General features: G+C 29.0%; 3 protein-coding genes and 1 long non-coding RNA gene across 4 annotated transcripts; all 4 read left to right on the top strand.

Annotated features, from left to right (window-relative positions):
* The first annotated feature begins 3,202 nt into the window (after positions 1-3,202).
* LOC131598921 (uncharacterized) lies at positions 3,203-4,906 on the top strand. Its single transcript, XR_009282419.1, has 3 exons — positions 3,203-3,581; positions 3,707-3,782; positions 4,070-4,906. It is a non-coding gene; the product is annotated as an uncharacterized LOC131598921 (long non-coding RNA).
* Positions 4,907-6,874: 1,968 nt separating this feature from the next.
* Positions 6,875-8,441, top strand: LOC131598922 (scopoletin 8-hydroxylase-like). Its single transcript, XM_058871488.1, has 3 exons — positions 6,875-7,435; positions 7,512-7,854; positions 7,960-8,441. The coding sequence occupies exons 1-3, from the start codon at positions 6,945-6,947 to the stop codon at positions 8,209-8,211; spliced, it is 1,086 nt and encodes a 361-aa protein (XP_058727471.1). The 5' UTR covers positions 6,875-6,944; the 3' UTR covers positions 8,212-8,441.
* Positions 8,442-10,963: 2,522 nt separating this feature from the next.
* On the top strand, positions 10,964-12,530 carry LOC131598923 (scopoletin 8-hydroxylase-like). Its single transcript, XM_058871489.1, has 3 exons — positions 10,964-11,524; positions 11,601-11,943; positions 12,049-12,530. Exons 1-3 carry the CDS (start codon positions 11,034-11,036, stop codon positions 12,298-12,300), a joined length of 1,086 nt encoding a protein of 361 aa, XP_058727472.1. The 5' UTR covers positions 10,964-11,033; the 3' UTR covers positions 12,301-12,530.
* Positions 12,531-15,052: 2,522 nt separating this feature from the next.
* Positions 15,053-16,619, top strand: LOC131598924 (scopoletin 8-hydroxylase-like). Its single transcript, XM_058871490.1, has 3 exons — positions 15,053-15,613; positions 15,690-16,032; positions 16,138-16,619. The coding sequence occupies exons 1-3, from the start codon at positions 15,123-15,125 to the stop codon at positions 16,387-16,389; spliced, it is 1,086 nt and encodes a 361-aa protein (XP_058727473.1). The 5' UTR covers positions 15,053-15,122; the 3' UTR covers positions 16,390-16,619.
* Positions 16,620-19,479: the final 2,860 nt, after the last annotated feature.

Here is a 19,479-nt window from a genome sequence, read left to right on the forward strand (position 1 = left end):
TCAATTACAATAATAATAATTAATGTAAAATTTTATTAAATCTCTCTCTTCTATATTTCATATTTAAATTTAAATAATACATTAAAATTTTAAATTATAAATTTAATATAGTTTCAGTAGTCACATTTTTAGGCTCATAAATTTATGTGTTAAGATTTTTTTTTATAAATAATTTATAATAGAGAAGTAATATATATATATATATATATATATATATATATATATATATATATATATATATATATATATATATATAAATATATATATATATATATATATATATATATATATATATATGCCAAGATATAAAATTATTTTTTACTAAAATTTATTAGATTATTAGTACAAGATTTTATTAAAATCTACGATTGTATTTTTAAATATTATTAAATTATTAATATAAAATCTAATTAAATATCTCTCTTCTACATTTCAGATTTAAATTTAAATAATAAATTAAAATATTAAATTAAATATTTAAGTTAATATAGTTTTAGTAGTCACATTTTTATACTCATAAAATTTATGTGATACGATCCTTTATATAAATAATGTATAATAGAGAAGTAATAAAAAAATATACAAAATATTTTAAATATAAATTCATTTAAAAAAACTTTACAATACCTTAAATTCATGGAAGTTATATAAAAAAAAAGATTAATAAATTATTAATTTCCTGAACGTTACATAATAAATGAGTTAATAATGACTTATATGAAACTTTTTATCATTTAATAAATATAATTTTATATTTAAATATATATTTTAAAAATTTAATTCATAGTTTATCATAGTACAAATTCATTTATCAAAACATTTTTAATTTTATAATTTATAAAGAAAAATCACATATGCTAATATATTAAATTAAATTTTATTAAAATTTATTAGGTTATTAGTACAAGATTTTATTAAAATCTACCATTGTACTTTTAAATATTATTAAACTATTAATTTAAAATTTTATTAATTTCAATTATCTACTTGAATATTTTTTTAATTTAATAAATTTAATTTTATAGTTTATTATTAAAATAAAAAATTATATTCATAATTTATCATAGTACAAATATATTTATTAAAACATTGTTAATTTTATAATTTATAGAGGAACAATACATAGCTCAAACTATATTATTATTATTATTATTATTATTATTATTATTATTATTATTATTATTATTATTATTATTATTATTATTATTATTATTATTATTATTATTATTATTATTTTGTTGTAGTTTAGTAGATTATTACTATAAGCTTTTGACACAATAAATAAATATACTGTGTAACTCATATTCTTAACCTATGAATTACATTTTTTAATATTTTGTAACGCATATTCTTTCATTATTATGATTATAATTACTTATTTATTCTATTAATATATATTTTAATTAATGATTTAATTAGTCATTATCCGTTATTATTCTGTCAATTATCATTGTGTATATATATTTTTGATATTGCATTGCCAAAGTGTTCTACATATAAATTGTTGGTTGTGCTCTTTAATTTTGTATTGTAAAAATTTTAGTTTCTCTTAACTTATATTCCTTACCATTAGTTTTTGTGGCAGAATAGAGACTTAAATATTATATTATAAATATTTCAATTCTCTTTTATATTGATACAACTTCATTTTGTCTACTATTGAACTTTCTATCTAATTGTCTTTTATTGGATGATCTGAATCAGGAGAAGATCTTAAATTTGTGTTGCATCATTGTTGCTTGCTTGGGAGTTCTATGAAATGATCGTTCATGTAGCCACATAAGTAAAGGTCTTTAACTCTAATATATGCATCAATAAAAGTTATATTTTATTAATATAATTTAGTTAGTTTATTATTTTATGGGCGTAATGTTTTAGTTCTGCAGACATTTAAGTATTATAGAATAAGTATAACGATTTCTCAAATTTTTGTGATATCATTATGTCTTTTTCCTCTTTCATCTTATAGATCAAATCATATAAAGTGTATATTGAAGAAACATGTATTATATTTGGACATAAGATTATGGACAGAAGTGTATATTTGGACAGAAGATTATGTACACTATTATGTTAGATATAAAAGACGTATAATTTATTCTTTTATCATGTTTTACATAAACAGTTTAATTAATATTTGTGTATAAATTTTTTCGTATGTCTTGGTTCATGGTCTTATACATATCACATGTCTTGAAGTGTAATCAATCGTTTTAATAATAAAAATACAAATCTACATCTACATATGGGTTTGGATCCTCTCCTTTAATATTTTCTCTCCAACCCTCTCCTTCACATTTATGTCTTTATCTCTTTCTAACATTTTATTTCTCTTATTCTATTTATCATTTTTTTTTAATTCTCTAAACAATTGCATGTGTTTCGGTTGAAGGAGAGGATGGATAGAATGAGAGGATCCATTGTGTCTACATAAATGTAAAAGAATCTACATATATGATAATATGATGACTTCCAAGAGACAAACAAACTTGAGTAACAACTTTAAAATTTACATTTTTAATTAATTATTTTATATTATCCTTCTGATAAAAGAATTCCTTTCAAATTTCAAAGACACAAATTTCTTTTGGTTGTTTCATTTGTAGGATTATTAATAAAAGTCAAGGACAATCACTAAAACATGTTGGGTATATCAACTATATATATTGTCATATCAAGAATTATTTCATGTACAACTATATGTTGTCATATCAAGGGTTATTTCTATGGAAGGGTTGAATATATTGGTGGCTAATGATGATTGTGAAGATAGATATTAATACAATATTAAATGTAGTTTACAAAGAAGTATTAAATACTATTTTTTAGTTAATTAATATTTATTTCTTTACATTTATACATTTTAAATTATCATAGTAAATTTTTTCTAATTTATTGTCTTTCATATTAACAAATTAATAGTATAATTGCTTACATAATCTTAATGACATATAAGATAATTTTATATGCTTTCACATTAAAAAATTAATAGTATACTTACAAACATAATTTAAATGACCTTATTTTTCACATTAAAAAATTAATAGTATACTTACAAATATAATTTAAATGACCTTATTTTATATGCAAATAAAATATAAAATATCAACTACTAAAAAAACTATAATTTTATTTCTAATATATCCGTGCGAAGCACGGGTCGGCGATCTAGTCTTATCACATGAGTTGGGTTGTAGAAAACCCTAAAACAACACAAGAGGCAGCGCCTCTTCTCTCTTCCCTCTCTCTTTTGATAACGTTACTCTCTCCCTCTGCTGCTTTTTCATCGTGAAAACCAAACAAAATTCCAACTTCGATTCCTCCCTTTTGAAGGACAACAACAACTATGGCCTCTCTCTCTCGGCTCTCACTCGGTTTTTTTTCCGATGAACAACAAGGAGGCTATCTCCCTTGATGCTCATCTCTCTTGCTGCGAATCACAACAACAACAAGAAACTCTTGGACTCGCGGTCTCTCTCTTCGCGAAGAACAACGAAAAAGATAAACCTCTTCTCTGTTTTGGCTTACGGCGAACAAGCAACAACAACTTCTGGCTTCTTTTGATCGAAGACAAACTCAAGGTTTGTTCTTCAATTTCGTTCTCCCCCCTTTCTATGATGTAACGACTACAACATATGCTTTCTATTTCGTTGTTGTTTCCTTTTTTATGGTTACAGCAGTGACAACTATTTTTTTGTTTTAACAGAAACTAACAACAACAATTATGAGTGATAAAGAATGAAAACTACGGCGAGGAGATTTTCGCCGGATTATTCGTCGAGGTAAGCTCCTGGTTCCTTGAGCTTCTGAGGATTTGTTGTATTTGATACTGCTGAAGAACACCGCGAATTGCTTGCTGTTGTGTGTTCTGAATTTTTAATTTAATTGTTGTTGTTGAGTGATTCAAAACTTTTGATGATGTTGGTATTGCAATTGTTGTAAATTGTTACTGTTGCTGTGTTTTTGAACCGTTGAACAAGTTGTTGCTACTGCTTCAGAATAGTTGCCGTTGCGTGATCGTGGCTTTGCGAATTTGTTGTTGTGATGCTGAATTTTTGACTTGCTGCAGGTACAACAATGGTTAATGGAAATATTGAGAGTGAGAGCAAAGAGGCTTACCTGCGGCGAAGATTTTGAGGATTCATCTATGGAGGCTCGAAGATGGGAGCCATCTTGAAGGCTGTTGGCAAGCAAACAAGCAAGGTATGCAAGTTTCTCTTCTCCTTCTCTTTTCTGAATTTTTCTGTAACTTAGAAGTTACCTACTGCTGGCTCTTTTCTCCCCTGTTTTTTCTGCCCGTTTTTATTTGTGTGCCTCTCTTCTATATATAGAGGAAAGGATAAGGGACATCTTTGGTCATTTTGGCAACTAAGCTTAGTCTTTAAGCTCACTTAGTTGTTAAGTTGTAATCATTACAAAGAATATAATCATTGCAAAAATTCCTTGAATGCTAAGTTTGCTTAATAACCAAGTCCCACAAGAAAAGGCACATGGGATATATATTATGCACATGGGATAGAATATATTCTTCACAACTCTTGCAAGTGAAAGTTCCACGACATGTCTTGTTCTCATGTCATGAAATATGTAGCATCTAAGTATAGTAGTTATGAAATAATATATATCCCTTTGAATTTCTTTGACTTTTGACTTTTTGACTTTGATTTTGGGCTTTTGGGCCCTCTTGAATTATTTTTGTTAGACTTTTGCTAATTCCACCCTTTTTATTTCTTTTTCATGTGACATGAGTCTTTGAAGAAACTTGGACTTGAAGAATGGAAGCTTGAAGATTGAAGAATGAATTCAAGAAAAAATTGTATTTTTGCTTGTTGTAATTCCAATTCATTCCACCTTAGAATTGTATGAATTTGGACTTTGTATTCTTGAAAGTGAATGAAACTTTGAATGTTGGAATACCTTGAATTTTGAATGAAGTTCACTTTGTAATTCATTTGAAAATTTGGAATTGTTTATGTAAAGAAATTCCACTCTTGAATCTTCCTTTAAAATCTTGAATGAAATTGCTATTCAAACATGAAGTTTGAATATTCTTGAATGTACTTGAATGGAATTTGCAAATTTGAATGATCCATGGTAATTCTTGAATAGGGATGGTAGAATACCTTTGAGCTAGTGAGAAATTTGAATTTCAAGTCTTGAAAAGTGTTCTTGTACCATGAATTTTGAAATGATATTGGACTCACAACCCTTAAATTCATGATCTTGAATAATCACTTGAATTTATCTTTCAACAAATGAACTAAAAGATATTCTCTTGCAAATTTGAAGAAATTCCCATGAATGATCTTGATCTTGTTTCAAAATTCCAAATAATTCACATGAGCCAATTTTCTTTATTATGATGAATCCGTAGGCCAAAAAGCATGAAATCAATTCCAAACATCCTCTTGAATCCACAAATTGGAAATGACGCACTTTATTTGAAAAACCTCCATGGACATGAAATTATTTTGCAATGAATGAGTGAATAAATGCAGTCTCGATCATGGCTTCCAAACCGATCAAGAAACATTTTTGAATTTGATGTCAATGATGTGACATCTCAGGGGGGTCAAAAATTAGGGTATGACAGCAGTATTTTACAAATCTAACTATTTTGCTAAATATCATTGTTATTAATCTAACCATTTTAAATTAATATTTAACAAATGTTATTATAAAAGTATTGACTGCAGTCAACAATATTGATTTTTTTGACTTTCATATGTAGATTATTTTAAGAAGGGGCACATGAGTTATGTCATTTATGGCCATATACATTGGATTCTTAAGACAAAAAAAATATTGTTGTTAAGGCAGACGGTGCAAAAAACAAAAACAAAATTTTTTTTGGTAAATGAGAATGGTCCTACAAACAAAAAATAATATTGGTAAATGAGAATGGTCCTACAAACAAAAATAAAAAATAATATTGGAAAATGAGAATGGTGAAACAAACAAAAACAAAAAAATTATATTGAGAAATAAGAATGGTGCAACAAACAAAAACAAAAAACAATATTGGAGAATGAGAATGGTGCAACAAACAAAAACAAAAAACAATATTGGGGAATGAGAATGGTGCAACAAACAAAAACAAAAAGTAATATTGGTAAATGAGAATGGTCCTACAAACAAAAACAAAAAGTAATATTGGTAAATGAGAATGGTCCTACAAACAAAAATAAAAAATAATATTGGAAAATGAGAATGGTGAAACAAACAAAAACAAAAAAATAATATTGGGAAATAAGAATGGTGCAACAAACAAAATCAAAAAACAATATTGGGGAATGAGAATGGTGCAACAAACAAAAACAAAAAATAATATTGGAAAATGAGAGTGGATGAGGATGTCGTATATTTGGCCATAGTAATTTGGGGAGAAAGAAAATCTAATTCTTTTATAGGTGAAGAGAAGATGAGATAGTATCGAGACATTGAAAGGTACGAAGAATGATAGCTACTATGAAAGTATTCAAATGAATATTTTTTATTTTGAAAGATTAATTACTTAAGGTTTAATTATGTGATTAGTCTTTACAAATATATCATTTTTTGATATTATCAATACAAATTTTTGTGTTTGAATTTTGTGTAATTTTCTTTTACTTTTTGTGCTTTGTTCTTTTATTTTAAGGTAAAGAACTATTTTAGTATTTTAGTTCCTCGCAAAAATTGGAGAGGTCAAATAAATTCATAAATAAAAAATAGTATCTATTTAATTTTTTGCTAAATTTAATCAAGTCGTATTAGTCCTTATGTCAATATATTTGTAAACCGTTTTTTTTCTTACTTTTTAACCGTGGCTGAACTCCTTATGTGTATTATTTTTCACTTACGAAGACTTATAAAAGCATATCACTCATGTTACATTCGTTAATAAGTTTCCTTCTTTCACAACAATTTCCTCTTAATCCAAGCATAAAAAATTGCACACTTTCATGGCACAAATTTCCAACTCCTCAGATTCATTGTACAACTTTGTTGTAAGAGATGGAAATGGGATCAAAGGTTTAGTTGACTCAGGTTTATCAGAGGTTCCAAAAATATACATACAACCCATAAACAACAGAATCAACAAACTAAACTCAAAACCATGTGAAATTCAACCTATTGATTTATCAAAACTCAATGGGCCAGAACATGAAAAAGTGGTGGATGAAATTGTTAGAGCTGCTGAGACACTTGGATTCTTTCAAGTAGTGAATCATTGTGTTCCTCCCGAGTTGTTGGAATCACTTAAAGATTCAGCACACTCTTTCTTCAACTTGCCACCAGAGGAGAAAGTTATTTACCGCAATAGTGCGAGTAATACGAGATATAAAACTAGCTTTGTACCTGAGTTAGAAAAAGTGTTGGAATGGAAAGATTATATCAATATGGTTTATAGTTGTGATGAAGATGCTCTTCAACATTGGCCTAATATATGCAAGTAAGTCCAATCTAATATAGCATACATATTAGACATTATAGGTTTTGTTGAATTATTTATTTCTCTCAATTTGCAGGGAAGTTGCACTTGAATATTTGAAGTTATCATCCAAGATAGCGAGAGACTTATTAAAAATATTAATTGATAAACTTGGAGTGAAACTAGATGAGTCAAAAATGGAGAGTCTTATTGGTACGAAGATGGTTAACATGAACTACTATCCAGCATGTCCAAATCCAGAACTCACCGCCGGTACAGTGCGTCACTCAGACTCAGGAACTATCACAATTCTTCTTCAAGATGGAATTGGTGGATTGCATGTTAAATCGGAAGATGAGAGTAATGATGAAAAAGAAGTGTGGCTTGAAATTCCTCCAATCCAGGAAGCTTTAGTCATCAATGTTGGTGATGCTTTAGAGGTTTGATATATCTTTAAATCAAAAAATACGACATAGTTAAAATCTTAAAATTGTACTAATGTACTTTGCATCATAACTAATAATCCTTTTGTATTTTACTTGAAGGTACTTAGCAATGGAAAATATAAAAGTGCTGAACATAGAGTACTGACAACTTCCACACAATCAAGAGTATCAGTTCCAATGTTCAGTCTTCCTATGTTTACTGAGAGGATTGGCCCATTTCCAGAATTGGTGAAGAAAGATGGATTTGCTGGTTATAGAGATGTCTTGTGGCAGGATTATATGGACAACTACTTTAGGAGTTCTCATGATGGAAAAAAGACTCTTGATTTTGCAAAAATCAACTCTACTTAATAATTCTATAAAAGAGAGTATGAAGTATGTGTTTAATTTTTTAAATGAGTTTTAATTTAGAAGTCAGTGGACAAATAAAAAGTTCTTGTAGTGGAAAGGCCAAGAGGTTAGTGGTCTTTTAATAGAACTCAGTTGCATCTTAATTCCTAGAATAGTAGTATCTTGGGTCTTTATAAAGACTTTGTTGTATTTTCATTTCAATAAGCAAGAGAGCAATATATAAAGTAGTATTTATATCAACAAATTGGCATTAGAGCTAATGGCGAACGTGATGAGTGAAATGCCACTACCACGACTAACAACGTCTAACTACGAAAACTGGAGTATTCAAATGAACGCTCGTCTTGGATTTTTAGATAAGTGGGAGGTTGTAACACCCATCTAAACGCACATATATAATTCGCATAAATTCTAATAATTAAATTAACACGAATCACAAACTAGAGTGTCACCTTGATAAGAACTTCATAATAAAACGTCCTGCTCTGTAACACGGGTTTTCAAATTGTCAAAACAAAATACTTCTTCAATGACAACAATTGTAATTCAAATTCTCATAGCGGAATTCATATTTCAAAACATCTTAAATACCACAACAGATAGTTCAGATCTCAAAACAATTAAAAGAATGACATTGTTCCAATTAAATGACCCCAACCCCGATGTTACGTAAGAGAGCAAGACCATCTTTATTCCAAATAAAGCGCTAAAAGATTTCATGAAACTATCCTCCAAACACCAACGAACTATTCTTGATTACTTGCGCGTTACCCACGTGGAGGTAAAATTCAAACAGAAACGGTGAGTAATTCATAGTCATTATAGAAGACATAAGGGAGAAATATAGTAGTTATACAATAGGCATCATTAATTATACATATACTAACGCATGTGTATCCTCATACTTCACATATTTACTCACACCTGCACATCATCATCTACTCACAACATCATCACATAATTCAGTCACATTCCTTAATTAAATCTCACTTATTCACGAATTGTCAAACATCACGCAATCAAAAATTATGCAATGTCACAAAGAATGCAATGCTACATGTCATACACCAAATTTGACCGCCTCGAGCATCAACAATTTATTTTCCTTTCCTCTGTGCATTTAAATTAAATTTGTAGGGTGCATATTTAAAAGAATTATGATTTGCTTCAAATATTCAAAATAATTGTTGCTTATGAGATGCATATTTAAGTTGTTAAATAGAGAGGTGTATTTAAAAACAAGTATGTATATAATTGGGCTTAGTAATATAAAATGAGGGTGAGTTTATTTATTTGGGTCTGGGAAGAAATCTAAGAGGGTGTATCTATCAGTGGGCTTAACATTCTAAGATTGTCACCCAATATTAGGTTAAATTATAATATTATTTTGAAGTTTAATAAATCCTAAACAAATAGTCATTTCTTATTATTATTACTAATATTATCAATAATTATGTTCTTATCATGTTGCAGTATTTTACAAATCTAACTATTTTGCTAAATATCATTGTTATTAATCTAACCATTATAAATTAATATTTAACAAATGTTATTATAAAAGTATTGACTGCAGTCAACAATATTGATTTTTTTGACTTTCATATGTAGATTATTTTAAGAAGGGGCACATGAGTTATGTCATTTATGGCCATATACATTGGATTCTTAAGACAAAAAAATATTGTTGTTAAGGCAGACGGTGCAAAAAACAAAAACAAAAACTTTTTTTGGTAAATGAGAATGGTCCTACAAACAAAAAATAATATTGGTAAATGAGAATGGTCCTACAAACAAAAATAAAAAATAATATTGGAAAATGAGAATGGTGAAACAAACAAAAACAAAAAAATTATATTGAGAAATAAGAATGGTGCAACAAACAAAAACAAAAAACAATATTGGAGAATGAGAATGGTGCAACAAACAAAAACAAAAAACAATATTGGGGAATGAGAATGGTGCAACAAACAAAAACAAAAAGTAATATTGGTAAATGAGAATGGTCCTACAAACAAAAACAAAAAGTAATATTGGTAAATGAGAATGGTCCTACAAACAAAAATAAAAAATAATATTGGAAAATGAGAATGGTGAAACAAACAAAAACAAAAAAATAATATTGGGAAATAAGAATGGTGCAACAAACAAAATCAAAAAACAATATTGGGGAATGAGAATGGTGCAACAAACAAAAACAAAAAATAATATTGGAAAATGAGAGTGGATGAGGATGTCGTATATTTGGCCATAGTAATTTGGGGAGAAAGAAAATCTAATTCTTTTATAGGTGAAGAGAAGATGAGATAGTATCGAGACATTGAAAGGTACGAAGAATGATAGCTACTATGAAAGTATTCAAATGAATATTTTTTATTTTGAAAGATTAATTACTTAAGGTTTAATTATGTGATTAGTCTTTACAAATATATCATTTTTTGATATTATCAATACAAATTTTTGTGTTTGAATTTTGTGTAATTTTCTTTTACTTTTTGTGCTTTGTTCTTTTATTTTAAGGTAAAGAACTATTTTAGTATTTTAGTTCCTCGCAAAAATTGGAGAGGTCAAATAAATTCATAAATAAAAAATAGTATCTATTTAATTTTTTGCTAAATTTAATCAAGTCGTATTAGTCCTTATGTCAATATATTTTTAAACCGTTTTTTTTTCTTACTTTTTAACCGTGGCTGAACTCCTTATGTGTATTATTTTTCACTTACGAAGACTTATAAAAGCATATCACTCATGTTACATTCGTTAATAAGTTTCCTTCTTTCACAACAATTTCCTCTTAATCCAAGCATAAAAAATTGCACACTTTCATGGCACAAATTTCCAACTCCTCAGATTCATTGTACAACTTTGTTGTAAGAGATGGAAATGGGATCAAAGGTTTAGTTGACTCAGGTTTATCAGAGGTTCCAAAAATATACATACAACCCATAAACAACAGAATCAACAAACTAAACTCAAAACCATGTGAAATTCAACCTATTGATTTATCAAAACTCAATGGGCCAGAACATGAAAAAGTGGTGGATGAAATTGTTAGAGCTGCTGAGACACTTGGATTCTTTCAAGTAGTGAATCATTGTGTTCCTCCCGAGTTGTTGGAATCACTTAAAGATTCAGCACACTCTTTCTTCAACTTGCCACCAGAGGAGAAAGTTATTTACCGCAATAGTGCGAGTAATACGAGATATAAAACTAGCTTTGTACCTGAGTTAGAAAAAGTGTTGGAATGGAAAGATTATATCAATATGGTTTATAGTTGTGATGAAGATGCTCTTCAACATTGGCCTAATATATGCAAGTAAGTCCAATCTAATATAGCATACATATTAGACATTATAGGTTTTGTTGAATTATTTATTTCTCTCAATTTGCAGGGAAGTTGCACTTGAATATTTGAAGTTATCATCCAAGATAGCGAGAGACTTATTAAAAATATTAATTGATAAACTTGGAGTGAAACTAGATGAGTCAAAAATGGAGAGTCTTATTGGTACGAAGATGGTTAACATGAACTACTATCCAGCATGTCCAAATCCAGAACTCACCGCCGGTACAGTGCGTCACTCAGACTCAGGAACTATCACAATTCTTCTTCAAGATGGAATTGGTGGATTGCATGTTAAATCGGAAGATGAGAGTAATGATGAAAAAGAAGTGTGGCTTGAAATTCCTCCAATCCAGGAAGCTTTAGTCATCAATGTTGGTGATGCTTTAGAGGTTTGATATATCTTTAAATCAAAAAATACGACATAGTTAAAATCTTAAAATTGTACTAATGTACTTTGCATCATAACTAATAATCCTTTTGTATTTTACTTGAAGGTACTTAGCAATGGAAAATATAAAAGTGCTGAACATAGAGTACTGACAACTTCCACACAATCAAGAGTATCAGTTCCAATGTTCAGTCTTCCTATGTTTACTGAGAGGATTGGCCCATTTCCAGAATTGGTGAAGAAAGATGGATTTGCTGGTTATAGAGATGTCTTGTGGCAGGATTATATGGACAACTACTTTAGGAGTTCTCATGATGGAAAAAAGACTCTTGATTTTGCAAAAATCAACTCTACTTAATAATTCTATAAAAGAGAGTATGAAGTATGTGTTTAATTTTTTAAATGAGTTTTAATTTAGAAGTCAGTGGACAAATAAAAAGTTCTTGTAGTGGAAAGGCCAAGAGGTTAGTGGTCTTTTAATAGAACTCAGTTGCATCTTAATTCCTAGAATAGTAGTATCTTGGGTCTTTATAAAGACTTTGTTGTATTTTCATTTCAATAAGCAAGAGAGCAATATATAAAGTAGTATTTATATCAACAAATTGGCATTAGAGCTAATGGCGAACGTGATGAGTGAAATGCCACTACCACGACTAACAACGTCTAACTACGAAAACTGGAGTATTCAAATGAACGCTCGTCTTGGATTTTTAGATAAGTGGGAGGTTGTAACACCCATCTAAACGCACATATATAATTCGCATAAATTCTAATAATTAAATTAACACGAATCACAAACTAGAGTGTCACCTTGATAAGAACTTCATAATAAAACGTCCTGCTCTGTAACACGGGTTTTCAAATTGTCAAAACAAAATACTTCTTCAATGACAACAATTGTAATTCAAATTCTCATAGCGGAATTCATATTTCAAAACATCTTAAATACCACAACAGATAGTTCAGATCTCAAAACAATTAAAAGAATGACATTGTTCCAATTAAATGACCCCAACCCCGATGTTACGTAAGAGAGCAAGACCATCTTTATTCCAAATAAAGCGCTAAAAGATTTCATGAAACTATCCTCCAAACACCAACGAACTATTCTTGATTACTTGCGCGTTACCCACGTGGAGGTAACATTCAAACAGAAAGGGTGAGTAATTCATAGTCATTATAGAAGACATAAGGGAGAAATATAGTAGTTATACAATAGGCATCATTAATTATACATATACTAACGCATGTGTATCCTCATACTTCACATATTTACTCACACCTGCACATCATCATCTACTCACAACATCATCACATAATTCAGTCACATTCCTTAATTAAATCTCACTTATTCACGAATTGTCAAACATCACGCAATCAAAAATTATGCAATGTCACAAAGAATGCAATGCTACATGTCATACACCAAATTTGACCGCCTCGAGCATCAACAATTTATTTTCCTTTCCTCTGTGCATTTAAATTAAATTTGTAGGGTGCATATTTAAAAGAATTATGATTTGCTTCAAATATTCAAAATAATTGTTGCTTATGAGATGCATATTTAAGTTGTTAAATAGAGAGGTGTATTTAAAAACAAGTATGTATATAATTGGGCTTAGTAATATAAAATGAGGGTGAGTTTATTTATTTGGGTCTGGGAAGAAATCTAAGAGGGTGTATCTATCAGTGGGCTTAACATTCTAAGATTGTCACCCAATATTAGGTTAAATTATAATATTATTTTGAAGTTTAATAAATCCTAAACAAATAGTCATTTCTTATTATTATTACTAATATTATCAATAATTATGTTCTTATCATGTTGCAGTATTTTACAAATCTAACTATTTTGCTAAATATCATTGTTATTAATCTAACCATTATAAATTAATATTTAACAAATGTTATTATAAAAGTATTGACTGCAGTCAACAATATTGATTTTTTTGACTTTCATATGTAGATTATTTTAAGAAGGGGCACATGAGTTATGTCATTTATGGCCATATACATTGGATTCTTAAGACAAAAAAATATTGTTGTTAAGGCAGACGGTGCAAAAAACAAAAACAAAAAAATTTTTTGGTAAATGAGAATGGTCCTACAAACAAAAAATAATATTGGTAAATGAGAATGGTCCTACAAACAAAAATAAAAAATAATATTGGAAAATGAGAATGGTGAAACAAACAAAAACAAAAAAATTATATTGAGAAATAAGAATGGTGCAACAAACAAAAACAAAAAACAATATTGGAGAATGAGAATGGTGCAACAAACAAAAACAAAAAACAATATTGGGGAATGAGAATGGTGCAACAAACAAAAACAAAAAGTAATATTGGTAAATGAGAATGGTCCTACAAACAAAAACAAAAAGTAATATTGGTAAATGAGAATGGTCCTACAAACAAAAATAAAAAATAATATTGGAAAATGAGAATGGTGAAACAAACAAAAACAAAAAAATAATATTGGGAAATAAGAATGGTGCAACAAACAAAATCAAAAAACAATATTGGGGAATGAGAATGGTGCAACAAACAAAAACAAAAAATAATATTGGAAAATGAGAGTGGATGAGGATGTCGTATATTTGGCCATAGTAATTTGGGGAGAAAGAAAATCTAATTCTTTTATAGGTGAAGAGAAGATGAGATAGTATCGAGACATTGAAAGGTACGAAGAATGATAGCTACTATGAAAGTATTCAAATGAATATTTTTTATTTTGAAAGATTAATTACTTAAGGTTTAATTATGTGATTAGTCTTTACAAATATATCATTTTTTGATATTATCAATACAAATTTTTGTGTTTGAATTTTGTGTAATTTTCTTTTACTTTTTGTGCTTTGTTCTTTTATTTTAAGGTAAAGAACTATTTTAGTATTTTAGTTCCTCGCAAAAATTGGAGAGGTCAAATAAATTCATAAATAAAAAATAGTATCTATTTAATTTTTTGCTAAATTTAATCAAGTCGTATTAGTCCTTATGTCAATATATTTTTAAACCGTTTTTTTTTCTTACTTTTTAACCGTGGCTGAACTCCTTATGTGTATTATTTTTCACTTACGAAGACTTATAAAAGCATATCACTCATGTTACATTCGTTAATAAGTTTCCTTCTTTCACAACAATTTCCTCTTAATCCAAGCATAAAAAATTGCACACTTTCATGGCACAAATTTCCAACTCCTCAGATTCATTGTACAACTTTGTTGTAAGAGATGGAAATGGGATCAAAGGTTTAGTTGACTCAGGTTTATCAGAGGTTCCAAAAATATACATACAACCCATAAACAACAGAATCAACAAACTAAACTCAAAACCATGTGAAATTCAACCTATTGATTTATCAAAACTCAATGGGCCAGAACATGAAAAAGTGGTGGATGAAATTGTTAGAGCTGCTGAGACACTTGGATTCTTTCAAGTAGTGAATCATTGTGTTCCTCCCGAGTTGTTGGAATCACTTAAAGATTCAGCACACTCTTTCTTCAACTTGCCACCAGAGGAGAAAGTTATTTACCGCAATAGTGCGAGTAATACGAGATATAAAACTAGCTTTGTACCTGAGTTAGAAAAAGTGTTGGAATGGAAAGATTATATCAATATGGTTTATAGTTGTGATGAAGATGCTCTTCAACATTGGCCTAATATATGCAAGTAAGTCCAATCTAATATAGCATACATATTAGACATTATAGGTTTTGTTGAATTATTTATTTCTCTCAATTTGCAGGGAAGTTGCACTTGAATATTTGAAGTTATCATCCAAGATAGCGAGAGACTTATTAAAAATATTAATTGATAAACTTGGAGTGAAACTAGATGAGTCAAAAATGGAGAGTCTTATTGGTACGAAGATGGTTAACATGAACTACTATCCAGCATGTCCAAATCCAGAACTCACCGCCGGTACAGTGCGTCACTCAGACTCAGGAACTATCACAATTCTTCTTCAAGATGGAATTGGTGGATTGCATGTTAAATCGGAAGATGAGAGTAATGATGAAAAAGAAGTGTGGCTTGAAATTCCTCCAATCCAGGAAGCTTTAGTCATCAATGTTGGTGATGCTTTAGAGGTTTGATATATCTTTAAATCAAAAAATACGACATAGTTAAAATCTTAAAATTGTACTAATGTACTTTGCATCATAACTAATAATCCTTTTGTATTTTACTTGAAGGTACTTAGCAATGGAAAATATAAAAGTGCTGAACATAGAGTACTGACAACTTCCACACAATCAAGAGTATCAGTTCCAATGTTCAGTCTTCCTATGTTTACTGAGAGGATTGGCCCATTTCCAGAATTGGTGAAGAAAGATGGATTTGCTGGTTATAGAGATGTCTTGTGGCAGGATTATATGGACAACTACTTTAGGAGTTCTCATGATGGAAAAAAGACTCTTGATTTTGCAAAAATCAACTCTACTTAATAATTCTATAAAAGAGAGTATGAAGTATGTGTTTAATTTTTTAAATGAGTTTTAATTTAGAAGTCAGTGGACAAATAAAAAGTTCTTGTAGTGGAAAGGCCAAGAGGTTAGTGGTCTTTTAATAGAACTCAGTTGCATCTTAATTCCTAGAATAGTAGTATCTTGGGTCTTTATAAAGACTTTGTTGTATTTTCATTTCAATAAGCAAGAGAGCAATATATAAAGTAGTATTTATATCAACAAATTGGCATTAGAGCTAATGGCGAACGTGATGAGTGAAATGCCACTACCACGACTAACAACGTCTAACTACGAAAACTGGAGTATTCAAATGAACGCTCGTCTTGGATTTTTAGATAAGTGGGAGGTTGTAGCACCCATCTAAACCCACCTATATAATTCGCATAAATTCTAATAATTAAATTAACACGAATCACAAACTAGAGTGTCACCTTGATAAGAACTTCATAATAAAACGTCCTGCTCTGTAACACGGGTTTTCAAATTGTCAAAACAAAATACTTCTTCAATGACAACAATTGTAATTCAAATTCTCATAGCGGAATTCATATTTCAAAACATCTTAAATACCACAACAGATAGTTCAGATCTCAAAACAATTAAAAGAATGACATTGTTCCAATTAAATGACCCCAACCCCGATGTTACGTAAGAGAGCAAGACCATCTTTATTCCAAATAAAGCGCTAAAAGATTTCATGAAACTATCCTCCAAACACCAACGAACTATTCTTGATTACTTGCGCGTTACCCACGTGGAGGTAACATTCAAACAGAAAGGGTGAGTAATTCATAGTCATTATAGAAGACATAAGGGAGAAATATAGTAGTTATACAATAGGCATCATTAATTATACATATACTAACGCATGTGTATCCTCATACTTCACATATTTACTCACACCTGCACATCATCATCTACTCACAACATCATCACATAATTCAGTCACATTCCTTAATTAAATCTCACTTATTCACGAATTGTCAAACATCACGCAATCAAAAATTATGCAATGTCACAAAGAATGCAATGCTACATGTCATACACCAAATTTGACCGCCTCGAGCATCAACAATTTATTTTCCTTTCCTCTGTGCATTTAAATTAAATTTGTAGGGTGCATATTTAAAAGAATTATGATTTGCTTCAAATATTCAAAATAATTGTTGCTTATGAGATGCATATTTAAGTTGTTAAATAGAGAGGTGTATTTAAAAACAAGTATGTATATAATTGGGCTTAGTAATATAAAATGAGGGTGAGTTTATTTATTTGGGTCTGGGAAGAAATCTAAGAGGGTGTATCTATCAGTGGGCTTAACATTCTAAGATTGTCACCCAATATTAGGTTAAATTATAATATTATTTTGAAGTTTAATAAATCCTAAACAAATAGTCATTTCTTATTATTATTACTAATATTATCAATAATTATGTTCTTATCATGTTGCAGTATTTTACAAATCTAACTATTTTGCTAAATATCATTGTTATTAATCTAACCATTATAAATTAATATTTAACAAATGTTATTATAAAAGTATTGACTGCAGTCAACAATATTGATTTTTTTGACTTTCATATGTAGATTATTTTAAGAAGGGGCACATGAGTTATGTCATTTATGGCCATATACATTGGATTCTTAAGACAAAAAAATATTGTTGTTAAGGCAGACGGTGCAAAAAACAAAAACAAAAAAATTTTTTGGTAAATGAGAATGGTCCTACAAACAAAAAATAATATTGGTAAATGAGAATGGTCCTACAAACAAAAATAAAAAATAATATTGGAAAATGAGAATGGTGAAACAAACAAAAACAAAAAAATTATATTGAGAAATAAGAATGGTGCAACAAACAAAAACAAAAAACAATATTGGAGAATGAGAATGGTGCAACAAACAAAAACAAAAAACAATATTGGGGAATGAGAATGGTGCAACAAACAAAAACAAAAAGTAATATTGGTAAATGAGAATGGTCCTACAAACAAAAACAAAAAGTAATATTGGTAAATGAGAATGGTCCTACAAACAAAAATAAAAAATAATATTGGAAAATGAGAATGGTGAAACAAACAAAAACAAAAAAATAATATTGGGAAATAAGAATGGTGCAACAAACAAAATCAAAAAACAATATTGGGGAATGAGAATGGTGCAACAAACAAAAACAAAAAATAATATTGGAAAATGAGAGTGGATGAGGATGTCGTATATTTGGCCATAGTAATTTGGGGAGAAAGAAAATCTAATTCTTTTATAGGTGAAGAGAAGATGAGATAGTATCGAGACATTGAAAGGTACGAAGAATGATAGCTACTATGAAAGTATTCAAATGAATATTTTTTATTTTGAAAGATTAATTACTTAAGGTTTAATTATGTGATTAGTCTTTACAAATATATCATTTTTTGATATTATCAATACAAATTTTTGTGTTTGAATTTTGTGTAATTTTCTTTTACTTTTTGTGCTTTGTTCTTTTATTTTAAGGTAAAGAACTATTTTAGTATTTTAGTTCCTCGCAAAAATTGGAGAGGTCAAATAAATTCATAAATAAAAAATAGTATCTATTTAATTTTTTGCTAAATTTAATCAAGTCGTATTAGTCCTTATGTCAATATATTTTTAAACCGTTTTTTTTTCTTACTTTTTAACCGTGGCTGAACTCCTTATGTGTATTATTTTTCACTTACGAAGACTTATAAAAGCATATCACTCATGTTACATTCGTTAATAAGTTTCCTTCTTTCACAACAATTTCCTCTTAATCCAAGCATAAAAAATTGCACACTTTCATGGCACAAATTTCCAACTCCTCAGATTCATTGTACAACTTTGTTGTAAGAGATGGAAATGGGATCAAAGGTTTAGTTGACTCAGGTTTATCAGAGGTTCCAAAAATATACATACAACCCATAAACAACAGAATCAACAAACTAAACTCAAAACCATGTGAAATTCAACCTATTGATTTATCAAAACTCAATGGGCCAGAACATGAAAAAGTGGTGGATGAAATTGTTAGAGCTGCTGAGACACTTGGATTCTTTCAAGTAGTGAATC

Source organism: Vicia villosa, linkage group LG4 (genome assembly GCF_029867415.1).
Source record: "Vicia villosa cultivar HV-30 ecotype Madison, WI linkage group LG4, Vvil1.0, whole genome shotgun sequence".
Classification (NCBI taxonomy): Eukaryota; Viridiplantae; Streptophyta; class Magnoliopsida; order Fabales; family Fabaceae; genus Vicia; species Vicia villosa.